The sequence below is a fragment of the Pempheris klunzingeri genome, chromosome 3, assembly GCF_042242105.1.
Source record: "Pempheris klunzingeri isolate RE-2024b chromosome 3, fPemKlu1.hap1, whole genome shotgun sequence".
Lineage (NCBI taxonomy): Eukaryota > Metazoa > Chordata > Actinopteri > Acropomatiformes > Pempheridae > Pempheris > Pempheris klunzingeri.
Window position 1 is genome coordinate 25,256,709 of NC_092014.1, and position 25,425 is coordinate 25,282,133.

The 25,425-nt window shown below is 41.8% G+C and overlaps 1 protein-coding gene across 1 annotated transcript; it reads right to left on the reverse strand.

Annotated features, from left to right (window-relative positions):
- Positions 1–264: 264 nt before the first annotated feature.
- LOC139225693 (N-alpha-acetyltransferase 15, NatA auxiliary subunit-like) lies at positions 265–20,642 on the reverse strand. The gene is made up of 20 exons (XM_070856524.1): positions 20,500–20,642; positions 15,927–16,011; positions 15,703–15,807; positions 13,774–13,931; positions 12,746–12,880; positions 11,433–11,586; positions 11,180–11,299; positions 10,969–11,064; positions 10,712–10,818; positions 10,452–10,524; positions 7,941–8,110; positions 7,673–7,825; positions 6,255–6,383; positions 5,944–6,157; positions 5,608–5,801; positions 5,351–5,459; positions 5,166–5,264; positions 4,897–5,040; positions 1,993–2,090; positions 265–1,841 (listed from the first exon to the last, which is right to left on the reverse strand). Exons 1-20 carry the CDS (start codon positions 20,551–20,553, stop codon positions 1,644–1,646), a joined length of 2,595 nt encoding a protein of 864 aa, XP_070712625.1. The 5' UTR covers positions 20,554–20,642; the 3' UTR covers positions 265–1,643.
- Positions 20,643–25,425: the final 4,783 nt, after the last annotated feature.

Sequence of the window (25,425 nt, forward strand, 5' to 3'; positions counted from 1 at the left end):
TGGGACCACTACAGGAGTTCTTCTCATCCAGCTCACGTCTCACGTCACTGTCAGGGCAGCAGAGATTGGTGTTCCACCTGTTTTACACAATATGGTTTTCATTCAACTATGAAAAAGTCTGACAGGTGTGTGTTAGAGTGGATCGTCAAGCATTTCAGTTATTACAGTTGTTAAACTTATTCTTAGTCTGAAGTGATCCACACCAGCAGCAGCAGCACATTAACACTTAACAGTGACATACAGATACACATGCAAACACTCAAATCTTTTTCTTTCATTTGGTTTTAATACAAAAATCCAGAGATATCATACATCGCCATCTCAGATTTCATCTTTCACATTAGAACCCAAATTAGAGGAAAAGGGGAAGAAAATAGATTATTGGAAAAAAAAGGGATAGCAGAAAAAATAAAACAAATTCCAGGTGTTCATACATTTTACTCTGTCACCCTGGGCAACGGGCCTGGATGCTGAACTCTCGCCTTTAGAGGAGCCATGTTCATTGGCGGAGTAGAGACCTCTGAAGGAGGAAGTACTACAGGCTTGTCCCTGTGTACATGAAGATCAAACCATTTCTAATGTGACAAAAGAAACAACACAAGTGACTCTCCCAGGGGAACAACTTCAACCAGATCTAGGAACCATCATCATCAACCAGAAGTTTCATTGATCCATTATGGGCAGAAAGCTGTCTATGGTATTGCTTTGATCTATCCAACTCTCACAGAACTATGTGAAAACCTTAAGAGTAGCAGTGTATTTGAAATGGAGCAAAACACACGACCTCTACAGTTTTTAATCTGTGCTACAGGGTGCTCCATAATGACAGAGGATTACATATACCCCAGTTTAACCAGAGACAGTGAGGGAAGCACAGTTTGACCAAAGAACTGTTTGCACGTGAAGTGACCCGGCCTTCCTCACACTCTGCGCTGCCTTGTGTAGATCAGTGGTTTACCGGAGCGTTACAGCAGATACAGACACACCTGTGGTTGCCGAATGTCCTCAATGTCTCCTTCAGGTCCTCAGAAACTCTTTCTGCTTTAGCTTCCTACAGATCTGCCAAGGATCAGATCCACTCAGCTCAGTCTCCTGCCCCCAACTGACAGCTCGGTCCTATTTTCATTTAAATTAGGTTTTTAAAATAAGGGCAACACAGTATGTGATAGGCGTGTGTCAGAGCGGCACCGAGTCAAACTCAAGTGGCTGCTGTCACCGTTGTGGATCACCTTGGGAGGAAACCGAAAGTCTGTGTCAGTCCATCACGGTTCCTCCAACAGTCTGCCAAGAACTTGTTTTTCCATATTCTGCATGGTTGTCAGCTTTTAAAAAAGTAAAATGGCCATTCTGATATCCCCCACCCCCACACCCTCCCACAAATATACACAACCGCACACATGCTGCCAAACACACACGCACGCACACACACACACACACACACACACGCACGCACGCACAGTCCTGATTTTCATCATGAGGGAGAGAGCCAAGCCATGCCAGGTCAGACCCGATTAAGTTGAGCCAAGGAACGAAACATCCATTTTCGCTTCCCGTGTCTGGCTCTACAAAATGGCTGCCAGGCGTACCACAAGGCTCCGTGCTCAGCCCAATTCCTTTTCTTATCCGCTGTTGTTCTGTTGTGCTCACATCTCATTGCCTAGCTCCTCCGTTTCCGTGGATACATCTCCGTTGGCAATCTTGGTGTTCTCCTCATACCCGGGAGGTGTGAAAGCTAATGTGTAAGGGTAAAGCTTGTAACACTCTGCGCGGTATGACTCTGCACGTTCCTTACAGTCGCCCAGGACGGTGCTCCGAAGACACTCCAGGACCTCCGTGCAGATCTGGTGGAGGGAAAGGGATGGCAAAAATATAAATGATTTTATTTCTTAAAACTCAATTAATACCTTCTGATGTATGACAGAACCTACGCCAAGACAGTAAGTGAGCCACTGACGGTATATATTCACAGGCTCTGTCAGCGTGAATACCCACCTGTATGGTTCTGTTGTCGAGGGACTCATCCAGTGCAGTGGCCAACTCTGCTGCCTTCGTTTCTGTTGAAGAGTCTAGATACACCATCATCTTAGCAGCTGAGGAGGAGAAGAGGACCGAAAAAGGTGAGTGACATTTTCAGTAATGCATAAAATACAAGTGCTGAGAGAGTGATTTTAGTGTTGTGTGAAGGTGCGCTAATGAGCAGAGAATGACACACACACACACACACTCATTCAATGTTTTTCTTTATTTTCTACAATGTAGATTATTATTGAAGATTTCAGAACTAGGAGGGAACACAGACTTGTGTATTAAACCAAACAGAATGTTTTATATTTCAGATTCCTTTTGCTTTAATAACGGCTTTGCTCACTCTTGGTATTCTCTCAATCAGCTTCATGAGGTAGTCACCTAGAAAGGTCTTCAGTTAAGAAGTGTCCCTTGTCAGGAGTAAATTTGTAGAATTTCTTGCCTTCCTAATGTAACTGAGACCATCAGTTGTGTTGTGCACAGATAGGGTTGGTACACAGTTGTACACAGTGAACAGCCCTATTTGACTACTATCCTAATTGATATTAAGGCAAGAACCACTCAACTAAGTAAAGAGAAACAACAGCTTATCATTACTTAAAGGCATGAAGGTCAGTCAATCCAGAACATTTATCCAAGTGCAGTTGGAAAACCATCAAACGGTATGATGAAACTGGCTCTCATGAGGACAGCCCCAGGAAAGGTGTTACCTCTGCTGCACAGGACAGATCCATTACTGTAACCAGCATCAGAAACCCCAAATTAACAGAACCCCAGATCAGAGCCCACATAAATTATTCAGGGTTTAAGGAGCAGCCGCATCTCAACATCAGCTGTTCCAGAGGAGACCGCATGAATCAGGCCTCAAGAAACTACCGAGGAAGAACAACGAGAAGAAGAAAGACTAGGACTGGACATTAGACTAGAGGACATCTGTACTGTGGTTTGATGAATCCAAATTGGAGGTTTTTGGTTCCTGACATATATATATACACAACATATTCTGGTTTGTTTTTTTGTTCACTAGATAATTCCATTCGTGTTCCTTCCTAGTTTTGATGTCTTCAATATTTATTTATAATCTACAATGTAGAAAATATAAAAAAAAAAAAAAAAAAAAAAAAAAAATCAAGAAAAACCCTTGAAAGAGGAGGTGTGTGTTTGACCACTACTGCACCTTGTAGGAAACAGAAGTCTACATGGAATCATCCAAAGATGACTGGTTAGGTATTGTGACTATACTAACCAATGACTTTGATACAATACCTGCCGAAATATCTCAATACCCATACTGAGATGACCTAAAGCATCAAGAAAAGTACCTGAATGCATCAGATGACAAAACATGTGGAGTGTAAACTAGTTTCCAGACAGCCTGTTCTCATTAGTTGTCATTTTTAATTCTAATTTGACCTAAAAGAAGACTAGAAAACAGACTCAGCAGAGTGCAGACCTCCGCAAAGAAGATCTTTTAAGGCATTTGTGGTCAGTGTGTTTACGCTCCCTGCTGCAGTGTGCAGGCTAATAAACTTCTTCACCATGACGTGACAGACTTCAATCAACTTACAAGCTGTAACTGTATGTTTACTATTTTTGTGTTCAATAAATGTATAGAGTATGTGCTGTTAAGTGTTTTCTCACCTGTTTGCTTTTTTATACATTCGTTTTTGACAATGAATTTGTACATTTAGAACATTAATAATTGGATTTAGTAAACAATTAGATCAAGGTCATAGTGTTATTAATGCTTTGCAGCTGTATGCAGCAATCCCATGTCCCATATACTTGAGTTGGTGATTTTTTGATAGTTAACTTAACATTTTCAACCAGATCTCACTCACTTAATAATCACCTTAATCAATTAAATCCACAGGTTTCATTGGTAGTCCTGCAACACATTGTAATTACAAGACCTTATTTTCCAGAATAAATAGCTTTCTAGTAGAAAACACTTAACGCATTAACAATGATTTTGTTGAGCATGAAAGTACTAAACATAAATCACAAATTGCAAGTTTGGCACCTCACAATAATAGAGCACAAACAAACGGAATACAAATGACTTAATGCACCTCCGTGGCCGAGGTCTGTGCTCCACTGATGGCATTTTCCAGTAAGACAAAATCATCGACAGCAATGCATTAGTAAGTTAGCTAACCAGCTAAAGCCAAATCAAACATATCATAGCCCTTAACTGCCTCGTCAAACTGAAAAAAGTGTTCAACCTTTGCATGAGGGAATTTTATTGTCATTCGCTGACCTGACATGCTAGCTCGTTTGTACTGCATGGGAAACCAGATTTCATTCTGCGAGTCTGCTTTGTCAACAAGCCATGGACGGTCTGCTAAAGCGCTTGTACATTAAGCCATGTCTCTTGTTCTGCCATCATGAAAGATGCAGCGTATGAGAGGGATGGACCGCCGACTTAGCCTTTAGGGAATGGGAGCACATACGGCTCTAATTAAACCATCATTGAAGTCGGTACAAAGAAAATTGGATATAGTGAGATACAGTACTGTTTTTAGCGGCTGGGTATTGGGTATACTGGGTATACCGTGCCTGGGATCGAACCACAGATCTTCTGATTGAAGAACGACCTGCTCTACCTCTGAGCCACAGCCGCCCTAGTATCTGTGTAATGCATAACACTATGATTGTGTACAGTGCAGTACGTGAGATACAGCACACAACCCGCAGCTGCCGGCTGTGGAAGGGTTCACAATTCCTAAGACTAAAAGTCTCATCAACGCAACAGGCATGCTGGACACCGCAAGGAGAAGGATGCAGAAGAGATCTGTAAAAGGTGCACATGTTCTGAGAATTCAACAGTCAAACTGGAATTGTGTGTGAGTGAGTGTGACAGAAGCCCACCAGCTAGTCGGTGCGGTATGGAGTTCGAGTGCTTGGTGAGGTAGGCCTGGTTGAAGCTCTTAGCATTGCTATCTCCGAACAGCCGGGTGATCTCGTGCTTCAGCACCGTCCTGACCCCCTCCGGCAGCTCCTTGCTTTCTGACACTGAAAGAAGGGAGGAGAGCATGATTGTTGATTGGAGAAATGTGGAGCACAAAGAGAAGAAAAAAAGAAGAGGGAAAAGGGAGAGAAGAGGTGGTGGGTATTCTATGAGGAGCCCATTGTCGCACCTCCTTTAAAGAAGCGAACTAGACACTGGTGTAACCATGGGTGGTCTGGGTCAATGGCCAATGCTCTCTTCACCGACTGCAGCATCAACAGGTATTTTTCTGAAAAGTGAAGACAGATTTCATCAATATAGTGAAAACTAAAGAAAAGCTGGTGACGTATGATTTAAATTAGCATGCTCACCAACCTTTCCTGAAGTAGATCTCAAAGGCCAGCAGATGTGTGTCTATTCTGTCCTTGACCAGGTGTTTGAGAGGCATCAGGAACTTGACAGCTTCTTCCAGTGGATTTTCTACCTGGAAACACGAAGAAGGGACACCAAAGACAAACCGTCAACATAACCTTAACGTCACCTAACCAGTGTGAGCCAAGTCCAGGAATGATTTCCACCATCTTGTGAAGAACTGTAAAGCTTTTCTGATTCTTCATGTTTCTCTCTCTAACCTTGACCAGTTTGTCAGGAATGAGCTCCTCCTTGGGCCCTCCAATCTCCTCATCGTCGTCCTCCTTCTTCTTCTTCTGGTTCTTAAGCTGCTTCTCCTTCTCTGCATTCTTCTTCTCTTCCTCCAGTTGAGCCTTCTTCTGGGCTCTCCGCTGCTTATTCCTCAGTTTCTTCAGCTCTTTGTCTGAGAGGTTAGCTAAAGAAGAGAGCAGTGGAAAGAGCAGGCCGTTAAATAATAAAATGTTCACACACACTCTTTGTCTTTGCCCGGGAGAGCATTTTAGACATATGCCAGTTTCATCCTCCACACAGACACAGTCTCACTTGGTGGTCCTCACCAGTGTCAGCCTGCAACTCTTTGTTGTCATCGGTCAGGGGGTTGTCATGGAGGCTCAGGTATATCTGGATGGCTGTAATGGCAGCCTTGTAGTAAAAGGGATGCATTCGGAGCACGTCCTCTAGTTTCAGAAGGTCCACGTAGGAGCGCAGCGTCATCTTCCTCATGCAGTAGGTGTGGAAATCAAACTGGTCATCTGTGATCTCCACAAAATGCTGATGAAAGTGACAAGGGAGAAAGAGGAGGATGTGAACACAAACTGAAGGCTTTGACCCATTCATGAAAGTCCAATCTTTCTTAATAAGGGCTCACCCTTTCAATCTCATGGCACTTCTTGAGAGCCTCCCCAAATTTGTTCATGCTCTTGTAGGCGAGTGCACACTCAGTCTGGAACCACATACATTGCATCTCGTTGAGGTTCTCCACCGCTGATGCTCCCTCCTGGACAAGCGCAGCATGAAAAGAACACAGAAACATGCATGAGCAAACTAAAGGGCAAAACAGAGACATGCTTAATCATCATGCCAACTGCAGCAAACACATTAGTCGAGTAGTCATTTAGTGTTACTGTACATCTGTTACTATTATTCATGTTCAGAATTATATCGACACTACGACTGTTTAGGTTCACCCTGTCTGTGAAAACAGTTGCAGGTATGGTAGCAAATTATAATGCACCAAGAGATCAGTGTCCTGACAATTAGACAGGAGGAAAACATTAAGCAGCCTTTAATTTACAGTTAGATTACAGAGGCACAGGTTTTTGTTGCATTTCACAATTTTCAAAATACAGAACTAAGTACGCATCTATACTTAAAACTGTTAAATATAATTAAAAAGAAGAAAACAAGTTAAATTATACTATGAGCTAGAGGAGAACCAAAAAAGATTTCATTCAAACATTCTGATGCACATTTACCACTGAAACACTACATCATATCAACTGTATTTACATTGTGAATACATATTTATTTTATTTGCTTATTTGATAGGGACAACGCAAGTTGATGAACAGCAGTATAAAAACATTAGATGTAAACATGCCGGACTTAGCAAGAATGCTAATTTACATGTGTAGTCTCTAACAACAAAAGACAGAAACATTACAAGTGACAATTAAAATAGAAGACACACCTACAGGTCTGATGCACCTTGAGCCATTGTTTAAGATGGTGTACATATAAAGTGGTGTATGTGTGACACTCTCTTATTGAAGATAAATATGAATCTCACACACACCCTTTTAGTTTAATTTATTACAATTAGTTTTAAATGTTTTCAAGTCAGTTTGAAACATAAGTCAATTCATTACTTTAGCTAACTAACAGTTTAGTGGACACTAAACTGCAGGTGACATGAGTTTCTATTATGATTCACTCCTCTCAGCCTCCCTGTCCTGCTCTCATACACACACACTGACAGACACCAGTTATATTAAAATGTACACACACAGCACAAACATGAACACTAAAGCTCCTTTTACTTATAATAATATATACTATAAATGAGCTTGCTCTGTCATTATAGAAATTCTTGTGGGTTCTTAATTCTCTGTGAATCTGTCAAAAGTGAATCATGTGTGGATAAAGAATCCCACCCATCGCTATTACAGGTTGTGGGATAGGACTACATGGGATCTCCAGGTTGTACTAGTTCCTCATAGATGGACTTCATAAGAAATACAACCATAATTATGTCATGACATTTCAAACTCACACAGTTTTTCTTACCCGTGTGAACTTGGAGCACATTTCCTCAGCCTCTTTGATCATGCCAGCCTTCAGCATGTACTTGGCACATTTGGAGTTGATAAATCTGTCAGCAGTGTCCAGAGCCTGAGCCTCATCCATCCACTGAGCAGCTTCTTTAATGTTTCCAGCATGCTGCAGGAGGATAGAGGTCAACACAACAGTCAAGACATCACCATGGCAATACTTAGCCCCTCAGTTACAACAGTCAACACACGTACAAATATATATGGTACATATCATATGGTACCTTGAAAATCTTGGCTTTGATAAGGAAGAGTTCAATGAGCGTAGGCGTGCTCTCAATGGCTGCATTGATATACTCTAGAGATAGAGTCTGTTGGCCGATCATGTCGTAGTGCTGTGCCAGGAAGTACTGTACCCAGAGCAACGTGGTCGGTGGTTCCTCCTTACCGTCATCTGTGACAGTGTGAGGAGATTCTGTAAGTTTACATCTTCAGGGTGGTAAACAAAAAACACTGTTGAAGTTAAACCTGCATTTTTCTGCAACGTCCCTTTAATGTATTTAAGTTGCATAAACTCTTATTGAACTCTCTTACTATTCTGCATCGTTAGTGGTGGAGTCATTCCTGCACTGGATTCAAATGAGGACTAGGGAGTCAAAGGAAACTATGCAGCTTGTAGTTTGGTGTCAGGGCAGGCATAATACCACAGCCGGTGCTGTGGATGCACCGGAGTGTGGCTGTAATGCTGACTCTAAAATTAACTACTAACACGGCCAGTTTGGCATGCCCTGTTGTGAACTGGCCACTGCCCAAGACGTTGCACCTTTCCTCATTCAAAACATGCTATGCAGAAAATAAACAAGCTCACATTTCCCCCCCCAATCCATCATCACGTTAGAAATCAACAGTAGCATGTTTGCTCCCATTCCCACAAATGCATGTGTAACATTAACAGCTAACAACAGTTATAGTTACGTGATAAGCACAAGCAGCTAAACACTGCACAGTGCAAGCAGTAATGAACGTGTGTTTAAAGTTAACTGGGATATTGCTTAGGACTGGGTGATCCATTATGCAGAGTCTCACTTCTAATTCACTGAACCTTGCCTCAAACAGTGAATAAACTACATTTAGTATGTACCATTATCATAAAGTAGGCAGAGATGTAGCTAGACATAAGGTATACTGAGCAAGAGAAAAAGAGAGGGGGGGAAACCAATGCTAACTGCTAAATTCAGAAATCATTGATATTTACCTTTTTCTACACATTGTAAATAAATACTATGAAATGTCTTCCATGTTTCTTTGCATATCCATACTCATAATGTCCATAATGTTTTTAACATTGAATCCTAACTGTTTTGTCTTCATACAGTGTAATATCACTTATTGATAATGCACCATTGGCTTTGCCCCAATAAAGTTGTATTTATCAAAGGCCATAGTGGCCTTTCCCTAAAAATGATTTCATTCCAGGCCTGCATTGATTATCTATATCAGCATATACTGCTCGCTTCACACAGCTGTATCGCAGCTAGATTTCATTAGTACTAATGCAAACCAAAGAATTCCTACTGCTGTGTCTTATTACAATTCAACTGGTGGGCAGTCACAGGAAACACAATGACTTGTTGCCAACGGCAGCACTGACCGCAACTGTGCATCTACAAAATAAGACATTTTCTGCAGTTCTCTACAAAACAATCGGTTTTAAGTATTACAGCGTTTAAATTTAGCAAATATTTACAGCATGCCCCGGAGTGTAGCTGTAATGCCCTTTCTAAAATTAACTACCAACACAGCCAATATGGCATGCCCTGTTCAACTGGCCATTGTGCTCATAGAAGAAAGCTGTGGATTTACTCATTTAAAACTGCATCTGATGCAGCAAATAAACAAACTCACATTCCCAGTGTCTCCGTTACCACACTGGACATTAACAGTAGTAGGACATTTCTCCCACGTTAACATAATTATGCTATTAACAACGAACCCACAAGCTAACAATAATTACGTTTGTGTTAAGCACAATCAGTCAAACATTCTGCATAAGTCTGCTTATGGTTTACTGGGATTTTGTTTATGGCTGGGTGATCCAAGGGGCCTTGCCGCTGACACGGTAAATAATACCAAGCAAGAGAGCAAGAGGGGGAGGGAAAGAAGCCAAAATGCAGCTAGCTGCTGAATAATGTGTAAACAACTATGGAATTAGTGACAAAGTTGCTAAAAGAAGGAGAGAGCTGTCAGTGCATGAGCAGAACAGGTTATTTGCTGCTGTAATGAAGAATTTTGCTAAATTAACTGGGCTGAGAGCAGCAAAATGCTCCGGGTGACAGAAACACTGGCAACCAGGAATGAGACCATTTCAATAATGCAGCATGTTATGTCACAACTTCATCTGAGTAGACTGCTATATTTGACTCATTTTCTGCAACAGCTGATTAGATATCATATATGTATTCATATCTGTCATTTCTAATGTTTAGACACATTATAATGCAATTTAATTGGATTACTTATTTCATGGATTAATATTTATATTCTGATGAATGTTTGTTATCTATAATTATATTAATCAATGTGTTTAGATACCCTAACTCTTGTATACTGTTTTGTCTTTAAACAGTGTAATATCACTTATTGTTAATGCACCATTGGTTTTGCCGTAGGTGCCCCACATTTTGGCTGCAATGCCCCAATACATTTTTATTCATCAAAGGCCAAAGTGGCCTTGCTCTACAAAATGACTAATCTAGGCCTGTATGATCATCTTGATTTAGAAATGTTCTACTCACCATTCTGGTTGAACATTCTACAGCTTTTTAATGAGGTTTCATAGCCGACAACCAACTCCTCTATTATTACCACCTGCAAAAACAAAGAAGACACAATACATTTTCTCCTCTGCACTACGAGTTATGGATCTGTGAGGGAATGACTTGCAAAGTAACTTTCCCTCAGATTGACCTCTGTTCCTTCAGTGCATTATGTAAGCAGGTTTTAAGTGCAGTGATTTGGATCAATCATCTGACATGTCCAGCAGCATTGGCGTCACCTTTTCTTTGTCGTTGTACAGTGATTTGAGAGTGGTGAAGACAGGTGGACAGCCTTTACTGAAGTTCATTCTTAGATAGCTGTCGAGACACTCTCTGAACTTCTCACCTACAGAGAAATACAGTGAGTTAGAAAAGATCGCAAAAACTTTACTTCTATCACACAATTAAAATCATTCATCATCAGAAGATGATTACAATCAAAAGTGGAGTAAAACAGAGCTATTTTAATTGGAGGGAGAAGTATCATTGGCCACACCAGAGAGGAAGTTGAGGGGCAGTCTGCGAGGAACCAGTCCTTTGGGAAACTTCTCCCAAGCTTCTTCATAGATCTTGTGTCTTTCCTCTACACTACCTGGAGACAAAAAACCTCAAATTCAGTAGAGTTGACAAATGTGACAATGGCTGTGGATATAATAGTCTGTGATGATGGTGCTTATGTTTCAAATAGAAAGCATAATGCGTCATACTTGGTTTGAGGGCATTTTCCAGGCCGTGGTAATAGGACCAGTTCTCTGGGTTCCTCTCCTGCAGCCGGCGGTAGACTTCTGTTGCCTCGTCCAGACGCTCCAAATTCAACAGTAACTCTCCTGTAGAAACATGAGGGGAGAGCTCTGGTATCACAGTAAACAAACATTTGCTGTCTGTCTGCAAGCAACAGTTTCAAGTCTTTTCATTGCATTCATTCATTTTCATTGCAAATAAAAAAGCACAGTGACCCACCTCGTGTCTCCTCCACAGCCAGCTTGTCACAGATCTGCTTCTCATAGTTGGACAGATGCTCCAGGGCCTCCTTGTACAGACCTGCTTCCCTCAGAACCTGGTTCTGGTACAGCAGCAGCTCACTGTATTCATAGTCCACTTTGTCTGGAGACGTCTGAAGAAACAAAGAGGTGTTAGTGAAATCAGCATTTTCTACAAGCAACTAGTAGAGTTCCCAACTTAGAATATTCATAGCTGAAACTGATTCATCAAGTCTTCCTTATTTTTTTTTTTCCATTGAGCCATTTTCTCTTTTGCAACAATGACCACTTTTTCCACACCAAACAAAAGAGGCAACCAATTAAAATGCTGACTGACAGACACATTGCCTGTATCCAGCAAAGCGGTTTTTGGTGGACATGGGTGCTCCTCTGCAAGATGCACAGCTGGAGGCGCTTGAGATCGCTTTGAAGGAGCAGTGTTTTTGGTAGCTATGATATCAACAAAAGGTAGAGTAGTTGCTCTGTATCATTTTCCCTGTTGATGTTGTGGTAGTCTGGGGATGACATCTGGTACAGATCTATGTAAAATCAGACATCATTCTGAACCCCCACAGAGCCCGAATGAAATGATCCTACGTTATAAAGCATGTTTTCACGCTGCTGAGGCTGTGAGACTGGCAGTTGGTCAAACACTTGGGGTCACCCCTACATGCAACAATGGAAAGCTACTGCAGAAGCTAGGTGGACTGCTGTTTCTGTGCTGTTCATCATTGTTGGTGTCTATGTGGTGTCTTGTTGTTGTACTTCCAAAGTGTGGCACAAAGACAGGAAACAGACCTCCACTGTTATTTACTAACCTCAACCTGGCCTCAAATGCATGCACTCTAACTCAGGTACATCAATCAGCAAGTCACACACCTACTAAATGGTATAGCGCCTTTCTAGTCATTTCAACTACATCACATCCTCATTCACACATCATTCATTCAGGAGAAGTTGGAGGAGACTATTCTTTCACACAGTGAAGCTGCTTCAGGAGCAAGTTGGGGTTCAGTCTTGCCCAAGGACACTTTGACATGTTGACCCATCGGAGCTGGGGATCGAACCCCCGACCTTCTGATTGAGGGATGACCCACTCTACCACTGAGCCACAGCCGCCCCTACTATATGACAATAAGAGTGAATCATCTTTTTACTGATCTCACAACGCAGAGTGTCGGACACCATCTGCGATACAGAATATACTTTGTTCATGGCTTGCTGTTACATAAGTGTCTCTGTTCTCTCCACATGTATGAAGGATGAAAAGGACAGATTAAAAGGACAATTAACCTGTTGTGTTTTCCTGAACTCCTCAATGATCTTTGCTGCCATCTCGTAGTCTTCTAGGAGGTGATAGGCAATGGCGTAGCCAATCCAGGAGGCCCGCTGCGCTGGACGCAGTTGTAACAGTTGGTACCGTGTCTCCTACAGGAGAAAATGTTGAAACACAGTCATGCTGAACATCAGAACTAAGAGGATGAAGAAACGCTGAGCTTAGCTTATGTCCTCTATATGTTCACTCATAGGCCCAAAGAATTCATAATGTCATGTGCAGCTGAGAGGGTAAACTGGGAGGAAAGGAAAAATGGTTGGCAGTACAAAGTAGAAAAGAGAAATGTTAATTCAAGACATTGACACCAGGTTGTTGCTAGGTGGCAGAGAGAAAAACAAGAAAAAAGACTCAACACTAGACAAATTACACTCAGATTCAGAGCCCTTTGGTTTCATTCTCTCATCCATATTTAATCTTTTCAACCAGACTTTCATCTCACCATTTCATACCTCTCTCTAGAGAACCATCTAAATCCCAGGCAGTGTCCCAAGAATATTAGAAAGCTGAAGGCTATTACCCATGAGGAATGAGCTAAGACTCCTCAGGAACGCTGTCAGAACCTGGTGTCTGGTTATGCATCACGTTTGCAGCAGGTCATAACAACAAAAGGGTGCTTTACTATCTAAAGATGCTTGTCAAGAAGGGGTTGAATAATTTTGACACAAACTGTCATTAAAAGTGGTATATTGAGTTAAATTTGGAGAAACCACCTGTAATATTAGTTGTGTTGAGCTATTTCAATTGTTCTTATTTGAGCTGCTCGTTGAACACAGCTGAAAGTTTGCAAATTTTGCTAATACACCTAATTGCAATGGGGGTTGAATAATTTTGAGTGCAACTGTATTTCTTTAATCCATGTCTCACGACAGGACTGTACTGCATGCTGTTCTACGGCCAACTTTGTGCTCTGATCCAAAATGTATCTCAGAATAATTATTTAACAAAATAGAAACCATCCATCCACAGTTCGCCTGTCGGACCTCACCCTGTAGCCCTCCAGGTCTCTCATCTGGATCTGCAGCAGAGACAGGTCTCGAAGGATCTGCAGATTGTCCTTGTCCCACTTCAGAGCGTTGCGGTAACACTTGATGGCCTCATCGTACTTCTTATCTGAGCGCTGCAGGAGGCCATATACATGCCAGCCTGGGACACACATGGAGTTAAGGAACAAAGGACAGTCTCCTCCACAGAGTCTGATGTTATCAAGGGTATAGAGAGGTGCACCAAGACGGTATGTCTACTGGAGCCAAATGACTTATCACACAGCCCTTTTCTTCTTGAAGTGGCATCCTGCAGTGCTTGATGAAAGATAACAGCACACAGAGCTATTGTTGTGATTGTTGTCTGAATGAATATTTAAGCTAAATTTCACTGCTCAATTGGCTACAACAATTAGTTTATTGGTTAATTGTATAGTCTACAAAAAGTACAAGTGTGAATCTCTGGGACTATCATGATTCAATCTAGACTCTTGGATGCCCAATTTGATGGAGTCGATTCGATACAAATGCGCTTCTTGACTGAATGAATAGAAAAGGGGGGGCTAATTCCATGCTCTTACTCCAACATTCTCTTTCCCAAACTATTCACAGGTGCCCTTGGTCCACTGAAATACAATATGAAACATAACCCAGAATTAAGATCAACCATCAGCAGCCTTTTCATTCTAGCAAGTTAACAGCATTAATGAACTCATTTATTCCTTCGATAGCATGTATGTGAATACCATAATTGGGGGAGTGCTGTACTGTTATATTTTCAGCAATGAAGAGAGGAGTCTCAAACGGTGGCACCCTGTTAGTTTCTGACTGACAACAGAGAAAGCTGACAATGTACTTCATGGTTGCCTCGCAAAGATGATCATTTAGTCATTAAATCAAGAAATGTTTCATCTGCTGTCTGTTTTGAAGCAGAATTATGAGATAACTTTACTGTGTCCACTGTAGATTCTGCCGTGCTGCAGAGTTCCACCTGTTTTGTTGTGTCATATTTGTGAATCAACTGAACTTTGTAAGAGGTAAATGTTGAAATTTTCATTTGAATAACTATTTTTTGCCACCCCTAATAAAAAGGTCAGAAATTAATGAATAAAATAATGAGATGTCCATCACACTTCCCCTGAGCTCAAGTTGAGGTCACAAATTAGCTTGTTTTGTCTGAGCTGAGTCTAAAATCAAACCATAATTTATGGTAATACAAAAGAAAGGCAGTAAAAACTGAGAACATAGAAGGTTATACTAAAATGGTTATTTGATATATCAAATTATCTGCGATCATTTTCAGTCAATCAACTAAATGACCATCCAACAAATTGTTTTCGCTCTAGTTTTGAGTAACTTAAATGTACAACAACAACAATGTATTGAGTCAGAGAAAACACAGCATTATGAGAAATACAGAGCAAGATGAGAGATAGGAGTACATTTAACCACACAGAAACATTGGTTATCGCTTTGTTAAAAATAATCTAAATGACCTAAAGGAAATTACGAAATATTAATGAAAAATTATGATTCATTGTGAAGCTGCTACTAAAAAAACGATGTAAATGAGCTGCATAGATACACACAGAGAGAAGGCCAGTTTCTGGCTTGTGAAGCTGCACAAGATAACAGTATAGTTTCTGCTCACAGATATTTTGACTTTAGGGCTTAGGCTGTGATAGCAGTTATCAGCTGGAAATGTGCACAGATTTCACTCTGGCCAAGGAGTCCCAGAGAGAGGATGTGCTGACTCTACTCCACAAAAAGGCACAACGTGTCAGATCTAAAGGTCCCAGGGCCTCAGACACCCACATTTACAAAAGAAACTCCAGCTGAAGGTCTAAAAAGACAACAGCTTAACCCAGAGAGTAACTCCTTCACTATCTAACACACAGACTCTTGTGTGTGCCGCATGTCATGAGTCAGGATACAGACGTGGCTCCTGAGATCATTGCGAAGGCCTCGTCTCACCAGGTCGTAGGCTTCCTCCTTCTTCCCCAGACAGTTCAGAGTCAAGCCCTTCATCGCCAGGGTCTCTGGAGGGAAACAATAGTACAGCAGACAGTTAGCCAAACACTGTATAGTACCCATGAGGAGAATTTCTTCATGCACCTTTTAATCTGTACAGGATACTCATGACATGTGCGCTGCTTACCTCCATGCTCTGCAAACTTGGGGTTGGACAGGATTTGTTTGCAGAACTTGAGTCCATTTCTGTACTGCTTGTGTTCGTAACATCGCTGTCAAAAGGAAGGAGAGAGAAATTCACATTACACAGAACCAGATAACAGAGAAGAGGAATAACACTGAACCTAGAGTTTACAGCCTTGACGACTCATGACAACCATCTCAACAGACTATGAAAATCAGCGTTTTGTGATCCATACTGATGAACTACAAAATGACATCTGGAAGCAGGATGTCAACCTCAGCTGGACCTGTACTGAATGTAAGAGCATTCTACAATTTACATTAAAATACTTTAAGTGAACAAGGAATAATAAAGTCCTGTAAGTCAGCAGCTTAGGTCCACCAGCAAATATTATTGCACTAGCACAACTTTCCAAGGCAATGTAAAGACTGTCCATATTAACCTTTATCAACCTTCTGAACACACCGCAGATTAAATATTGAAACAGACCTTTTACTCAGACACACAAAGTATTAAACCTTAAAGGAATTACCAGCATTTTGACCTAAAGTTATATTTAGCCCTGCTGTTGCACAATCAACCGTATGCCACTTCTCATTTTAAGCTGATCACTGAATGTCAGCAGAGATTGTGTGAGTGAAAGAGATGGGAAGAGTTAAGCTGGCAGATGGCAGTTTGTTGTCCCACCGCCAACGTCACTAATGGTGAAAAGACATGATGTCAACATCGAATACGGCTGCCATGGCCAGCTATGAAATTATAAATGTGGGACTGCACCATAAGAGGACAGAAGGAACAGGCTCCTGTCCTGTCAGGACCTGCTTTCGTCTACAGACTGTACTCTGATGGATTTCCATAAAGGACAATGGCACACAAAATGATGCATACTGGTGCAAAACAGTTGTAAATGTGTAGGAGTCCATCTGTTCACAGGTGTGAGGGGCTCAAGGTGAGTAACTGTACACACATTAAGAGATTTACACACACACACACACACACAGCCAGCCGTGATACTCATATCAATAGTACAATTACATTATACGTCACCACACAGCCCAACTGGTAGTAGCTATTTAATTTATCGACACCACATTTACACAGTCAAAACTACGAGGTACTATTACATCAAAACTAATGAATGAACAAGTGAAAATGCTTGCTCTAGTTAAGTACTTCAGTGAACGCCATGTATATAGTCTTTAATAACAATACCCATTAGCAAATACTAAGCTCCTGCTTTCTGCACAAGCTTTTGCTTTTTCACGACTGGAAAATTAAAGTAAAAGAAAAGATAAAACACAACATGAGTAACCAAAAGTTCATGAAGTGATTGCCTTGAGTGGACCGGATACAATATTGGATGAGCTTGTGATGCATCGTTTCGAACATCTTTGCTTCCATAAAAATCTGATTTATTATCTCTGAGGCAGTTTCAGATATTACTGTTGTGAAAGTACCCTAAGGGTGTATAGCAAAGAAGTGCATTTTAGACATTTATTGTAATAAACAGCAGCTCTATTACAATGTCACACCAATGTCTTCATCATTGTGACACCATTTAGCATTAACACAATTTAACACAGAAAACACGAGACAATGCTGTCAGCAATTACTATGGCTAGTGTCACTTCAAAAAGTCACATGTATTATGCAGGTATAATTCACATACTGTAGTGCACATTTAATGTAAATTTAGCAACATTAACAGCAGCAGCTGTGCTTATCCAGCATGTTCTCTGTCTCACCCAAAATAACTCGGCCAGAGTTACAGAGGGAGTCTGTCAGAGCGGGTGCTCTCAGATGCAGGGGTTGCTGCAAGCAGTGCACACGTTAGACTCAAGGAAAACACTTCAAAGTGTATTCCAGGCACCAACCATGCTGGAACGATGGGAGAGACGAGGAAGACTGCAAGTGTTCACATTAGTAAAGGATAAGTGAAGATTATGATGATGTAAAAGTTGTACTACAACTTTTCATTCAGTCCTGAGGTGTCAGTCAGCCTACCTTAGAGGGCAGTTCAACTAAAATTGTGTTCAGCCAAATTAGGGCATCCATGACCAGAAAAAGAGATTTTTTTGTAGCCATACTAAACAGTGTGACCTAAACGCCCTGGTTCCTATATTGTTCTATACATCAAATACCACCCATTATACACTCTACTCAGTTCCGCTCAACTGAATCTGTCCCAGAGCGTGTTGAGCAGTGGGGCTCCCCTTGGTGTGGATGTGCTGTTACACGTATCAGTGAAATTATATGAAGATACCTGGGAGTCCAGTATCCATGAATCTGAAGGCTCATCACATGCCCAGGCACTACACATAACAGTTTACACTCCTTTGAGTTGGGAGTTTTCTCAGTTGTCTCTATGACTGCCAAACAGACATCAGGTGTGTTTTTGACTCGATCCTTCTGTCTGTAATACAGTTTCATTATTTGTTGAAGCAGATTAGGAAACAATTATCAGCACGTTTGGCTACAATTCATTGCCTTGCAAATTCAAATACAGCAGGAACGTTTCCATCTAGGAACAAGACTGCAGTGGAGTATTGATTAAATCAAGATTTTAATGAGATTAATGGTGCACGGGTCCAATTTAACGTTAGATTAACAGTAAGGAAAAGTGCAACCCCTTAGCCTCAAGGAACAAAATGGATACCCAACTCCAACCTCATGCATCTCCAGTGCCATGCAGACATTGGATACCTGCCAACTTCTAATAATGCATTTGGGCAGTCAGTCTGGGAAGGCAAACATAAAGAGGGGTGTGGCCCGCTCCTAACTACGGGCAGAAAGAAAACTGTTTCAAACATGCCCCCACTGCAGAAACGTTAAGCAAACAACCGTCGGTTTAGTCTGCTTTTTTAGCACTCACAACAAATTCCACAAAATGCTTTCAGTCACCTTCTTCTAGGAACAAGAGTCAACAACTGACCAGTTAACTGGAAAAGGTTTGTGCATTAAAATCTCATAAATGCCCTCTGTGCAGTAATCTACTAATTGTAGATACTCATGTTACAGCAGGTTCAACTGTAGTCTAATGCCTAACTTGAAGTAACAGTGATGAGCAGAGGTTAACAATTTTATATCAAGTTTAAAACGTAATTGAGTTGTTCTGTATTATTGTCTTCCAATTCTTAAACTCCGCTATTATTAATCAATTGATTTAACTGTATTAATTGCACAAATTCTGCTCCATGTTTGCTGATATTTACCATAATTCAAGCTTTTTTTGTTTTCAGATCAGAAAAACTCCACAAATTCAATAAACCACATTCATCAGAGTAGGCTGACAACAATTCAAGGAAAAGCAATACCCCCTCAGAGGCATGCAGCAAACACAAGATCCAAGTTTTCAAGATCAGGTGCAGGTCACACGTCTGTTTGTCCTGCCAGAGGTGGAGCCACTGAATGGCAGCTTTCTGCCAATGTGCTGATAAAACACCCACTAACTCACAGCATGCCTTTTAAAATAACTATGGCCATCTAACATCTTACTGCTATAGTCCACACAGTTCCTGGAAGGCACTGAGCCAGATGTGCATGCAGGGATGATGTATAACAACACACAGTGCAACCAGTAAGCATGGCAGAAGAGGAAGATTTAACGAGCAGCAGACTTCACTGGATTCACACACAGCTCAGTTACTGTCATTACTGACTTCATCTACACCTGATCGACCATTCCTCTGGCCTGTATCAAACTGTGCTAGGGCTCAAATATGGAGGAGAGGGATGGATGGATGGATGGGTGAATGATGGGTGGGTATCTAGCTGCAGGCCTGAAGCTGCTTCAGATTTGCTGACACAGTCACTCAGGTCCTTCCCTTACTTCCACACGTTTTTCAACGACCTACCAGTTTGACCTAATCTAACCTAGACCATTGACGGCAGTGTGTGCAGGCCGAGGTCCCACAGAGCCAGATTAGGGCTGACAATCACGTAAGGTCTGCTAAACCATGATATCTAATATAAACTAGCTAACGTTAGCCGGCCAGCTAACGGTAACGTCAATTGTCTAGCCAGTAGATTGAGCCGGCTAACATTGACGGACACAGATCAATCGTACAGTTATGTTACGGTTAAGACAACTGCTATGCATTCCGCTAACAACAAACACGTGCCAAAACATGTAGCTATAAAAGTGGCTTGAGGTGCTAGCTGAACAGCAAACATGACAGTTTCATGGACTAGCGAGTTACCATGGTGGAGCCTAGCATAGCATTAGCCTATCGGTTGTTGTATTAAACAAGCGACGAGGTCTCATTAGGTGCAGGTATTTAGACCGGGTGCAGGTATTTTTTATCAGCACTGTATTTATATTACAATCAGTCCGAATAACAACAACGTCTCAAACGACCATTTGGGCATTATTGCACTATAACAACGCACGACAGGGCCGTGCTACCGTTAGCTAACCCATTCAATGAAGCCATTTTGCTAACAGACCGAAGCTAACATGGAAGCTAACCGCTATTAGCCGGAGAGCTATACAGACATTCAGAGTGAACCTTTCGACTGATCGGTTGTCTGTTTTAAGGGCAGATATCGATATGCAGCTCTTTGACGGGAGACTCACCAAAATCCTCTTGAAAAGAGCGTTCTCTTTCGGCGGTAAAGTTACTGACGGCATCGTTGCAGCGGAGATCAGTTTCCCCTCGACCTCAGCACATGTAGCTAAAGTTAGCCCAGCTAGTCCAAACGAGTCGAGTCGAGCCAGCGATGGCTCTGGCCTGCCTGCCTGCCACAGCCTGCCCGTAGACTGCAAATCAGCCGCTCTGCTCGATTGCTCCGTCTTCCTCCTCTCGCGGGGACGGAAGCTCCAACATCGTTCAAAATGGCGGCGGCTGGCTGTTACAAATGAAGCTGAACATCCCCTTCAGACATATAATGAATTCTTTCTACCCTTCCAGTGAATTTTTGAAGTTTAAGATTTAGCTTGGAGAATGTATGCAATGAATGTGTCTTTTTTTGTAAATGTCATAATTGCTGTTTATAAATTGAATTTCCGAATTAAAAGAATCCAATCTAGACCTGATTTAAGACATTTGAAAGTACTAATGATCCTTGTCAGACCAAAGTTCCATTGATTTGTTAATTCTAAATGTATGTAATCCTCCCACCTTGAAGAATCCAGAAACTCCGAATATGTGGTTCACTGAAACAGTTTTCTAGCTGGACTCATGGTGTCTCCTCCCTCACTGAAATGTCTGTGGCTTCAATAGCTGCACACTGCTGCATTTAATGTCAGTGTTAGGTAGGTTCTGTTTGAAAGCCCTCTGGGTTTCTGTCATCTCACTGTCCCAAGTTCTGTGGCTACAACATCACTTCCGGGTGGCACGGCCCACACTGCCCAACAACTGTGCAGTGGACGGTGAAGGTGGAGTGGTTTGATGCAGCCACCGCTGGGCTTATTGTGCCTCTTAGACACTCTGTAGTGTCTGTACTGAAGCTGGATTCTGTTGTCGGCCAGACCTGTTTTTCCACTAATAACCGTGATATGCACGCTTTATTTTGGAAAATAAAGCAAATGTTGTTTTCTGCTGGAATAACCAGCTTAGGATCTGGACTGGAAAAAAATCTGGCACCTACCTTCTCAGTATTTGATTATTAATAAGGTTAAGGAAATATCCTTTAGAATAATTCATCATTATTATCCCATCAAAGTATTCTGACAAAGATATAAAAAGGACATTGATGTGTACTGCTCATTTTGTTACATGGACCCAGAAGATTTGTGCCATTTACTTTGGTCCTGTCCCCATGCTAATAAGTTTTGGTAAGATACTGGTTTATTTATTTCCCAACACATTGATTCAGGTTTTTCCCTTTCCTATGACAATGTATTGTTCAATTACCCATCTCCCAAAACTATATCTGACTATAACTATATCAGTCATTTGGGGTTCTGCTCAGTATCTTAGCTGCTGCTGTGATTGCGCTCTTCTAAACAGAGACCTCAGATGTTGTACCTGGAATCTGCTGGAGCCACTCTCCCAGTTTGTGGGTCACAGCCCCCAGTGCTCCAATCACCACTGGCACCACTGTTGCCTTTACTCCTCACATCTTTTCCAGCTCTTCTTTCAGCCCTTGGTATTTTTCAAGCTTCTCATGTTCCTTCTTCCTGATGTTGCTGTCACTCGGGACCACTGCCTTCTTCTGTTGTCTATCAATCAGTCCGATGTCAGGTTGGTTAGCCATCACCATTTTGTTAGTTCCACAAGATCTTAGCTCAGTCATTCTCTACCACTTTGGGAGGTGTCTTCCATTCTGACGTTGGACTTCCAGCCCATACTCAGTGCAGATGTTCCTGCACACTATGCCAGCCACTTGGTTATGGCGTCCCATGTTCGCTGCTCCTGCATGCACCTTGACACTGTCTCAGGCACAGTGGGACACAACTAACTTCTGTTTTTATTGGTCCCTCATAAATGTAGCTAGGTATTTATTTCTCCAATGTTTTACTTAAAAGTGCAATAGCAATATTACTCATGATGATTCTGATAATACAATTATATATAATTACTGTAATTTTGAAATAACTTCTGCATAACAAACAACAGCCAAGATAATAACAGCAACTATACTACTGGTAATAGGAATGTGACTAATGATTAACATTATGGTAACAGTGAAAAATATGACAATAGTTAATATCTGAATAATAATAACAGGACTAATATCAGTAAAAAGTGTTGGTGGCTGACAATCAGCTGCAGTGATTCATGAAGCCAGAGAACCACAGCAGGAGAACCAGGACCAGGATCCACAGGAACCAGAGAACCACAGCAGGAGAACCAGGACCAGGATCCACAGGAACCAGAGAACCACAGCAGAAGAACCAGGCCCAGGATCCACAGGAACCTGAGAACCACAGCAGAAGAACCAGGACCAGGATCCACAGGAACCAGAGAACCACAGCAGAAGAACCAGGCCCAGGATCCACAGGAACCTGAGAACCACAGCAGAAGAACCAGGACCAGGATCCACAAAGATGCTGGAATACATATGGAATTAGTGATGAAACAGATTACTGTGCACACACAAGGTAAGTAAAACTGTCTGAAATAAAATGATGACAGCATATGCAAATGTTTCTTTAATGTTGCACCACAAGACTGGAGCTGCAACTGATAACTACTTATTTACTCTCTGTAAAAAGTGACCCCCTCTATTGCTGAATGAAAGTGCTGTTGTCTTTAGAGGGCTGACTTTGGCCCTCAGGCAGCTAAATGCCGACCACTGATATCAGGTATTACTTTTGTATATTGGGATATAATACAGTATCATGAACAGTCATTACAGTCCTTTATGTTATAGAGCTCTTGTGTTCGCAAAAAGTGTTTCATGGTCAGAACAGCATATGGTTCTAACAGATGGTATTTGGAACATGTCATCAAGAACGTTTTGAGGATCTTGAACACACGATGAGAACCCTCATCATCATCATCATTCTAGAATGCCAGAATGACAGCTGCTCTAGACCTGCTCTTTATGTAAAGCGTCTTGCGATAACGCTGTTGTGAATTGGCGCTATATAAATAAAGATTGATTGATTGATTGATTGATAATGAACATCTTTACATTAATCAGTCTAAACTGAGAACTATCTCTCTGTCTTTGGTGAGAAACCCACAAATCTACAACTTCAAGTTACCACAATAACTGTATCATTCAGATATTAAAAAAAGGTATTTATTTTCAGGTATTTGGACCACTGCAGTTTGATGCTGCCTTTTACAGCCAAACAGCCGGGCTGCAGTGCAGCTGCATTACTCCCAGTCTACTGACACCTCAGTTGCGCAGGGACTCAGAGATGCCTCGTACTCAGCCATGGCCTGCTGGGAAACAAGAAGATACTGGGGAGCCAGCTCAGAGAGGAGGTCAAACAAAAAGATGACCTCCTCAAAACTATAACCAAAAAAACGTAGAGCAGAACCAGAGCCAACATGGACACCCTAGACCTGCTACCTCAGACTGAGAAGAAACTGAAGAGGAGTGGAAGAAATGTGATGATCTGGAGGCGACTGAGCAGCTCCAGGCCTGCTGCCTCAGCTCATCCTTAACTTCACCACAACAAGTTGTTGGATTCTACTAGCTGGTTTTAGGGTGATTCAAGATGAACTTCTGCATCTTTTCAGAAACTCACCATCCAAATCAAATGAAAGGGGAGTAGAATAAAGGAATTAAAAATAAAATGAAAAGGAAAAGAGAGAAAAGACAAAGAGAGGGGCAAAGATGGAAATAGAAGAGAGAAAGGAGATGGGGAAGGAAGGAATGGAAAACTGGGAGAGAGCGTATAGAGAAGAAGGGAAGAAAAAGATTAATAATGAGCAGAAAGAAGGTGGAGAATGAGATAAAGGAGTGAAGAGAATGAAATGAATAATAAAAAAGAGGTCAAAAAGGAGGAGGGAAAGGAAAACAGGAAGAACAGCGGTGCAAATTGCCAAGCAGCTGAAGGAGGAGGAACCTGCTGCTGCTGTGACTCAGGTCAGACGACATCCTTCTTCCTGACACCCTGCCACTGCCTCCTACCCCCCACCCACCTTATCCACTCCCCCCTGCTCTCTCCTTTCCCACTTTCACCCAGCGTTCTCCAAGCAGCGTTCTTCCAACTTTGTGGCAACAGTTTGGGGAGGGGTTGTTCCTGTTTCAACGTGTAGAAGCCAGGTCCATACAGAAAAGGCTTTCCTAGCCTGGAGTCTTGGAGAAAGGTTGAGTCTGTTATTTTGGCAGGTTAATTTCCAGTGGTTTTGGAATGACATGTTCAACATCGGCTTATGTTCAGGTGTCATTTGTAATATCTAAATGATACTGCTGTGTTAATGTATTAATGATAACGAGGAAAACCCCCTCAAATGTACAAATGAAAACTTTAATTAGCAAAACCATGCTGCCCAGTAGCTGTATCTTTAATTCTAATTCTAATCCTACATTGAATGGAGGGCAACTAAAATGTTGACAACTGCATTTGTACATACGGTGGCTCAAAATGTAGTGAGCGTATCACCATGACTCAGCACCATTCTGATGTGTATTGGTTTACTACATGGTGAATTATTAGGTTTGTGCATCGGTTTCATTTACTTTATCAATTTCTGTCTGAACTCTTTTTAAATAAAGCACAGTAATGATCAACTGGACAAAACGATCGAGTCTAATACAAACTATTTCGATCTGACATTTAGAGACTACATGTTGAAGTGCGGCGTCACGTTTGTGGCTGAAGTGTGAAGTGGGAAAACAGATGGAGCAGCTCAGTGAGCAGACTGGAGCTTTTCCTCGGTTCCTGCTACAGTCCACCAGAGGGTGCCCTGCTGACAGCGGTGAGTGGGGGAACTACATTGGTGCTCACAAATAAACAGTTCTGCTCATCAGTGGCCAGTAAGCAGTGAGCAGCAGGGGAGTGGACAGTCCACTAAGCAGGTGTGTGTGTGTGTGTGTGTGTGTGTGTGTGTGTGTGTGTACTGTAGCAGGTTACCTTAAACAAAGCGGAGAGCTCTTA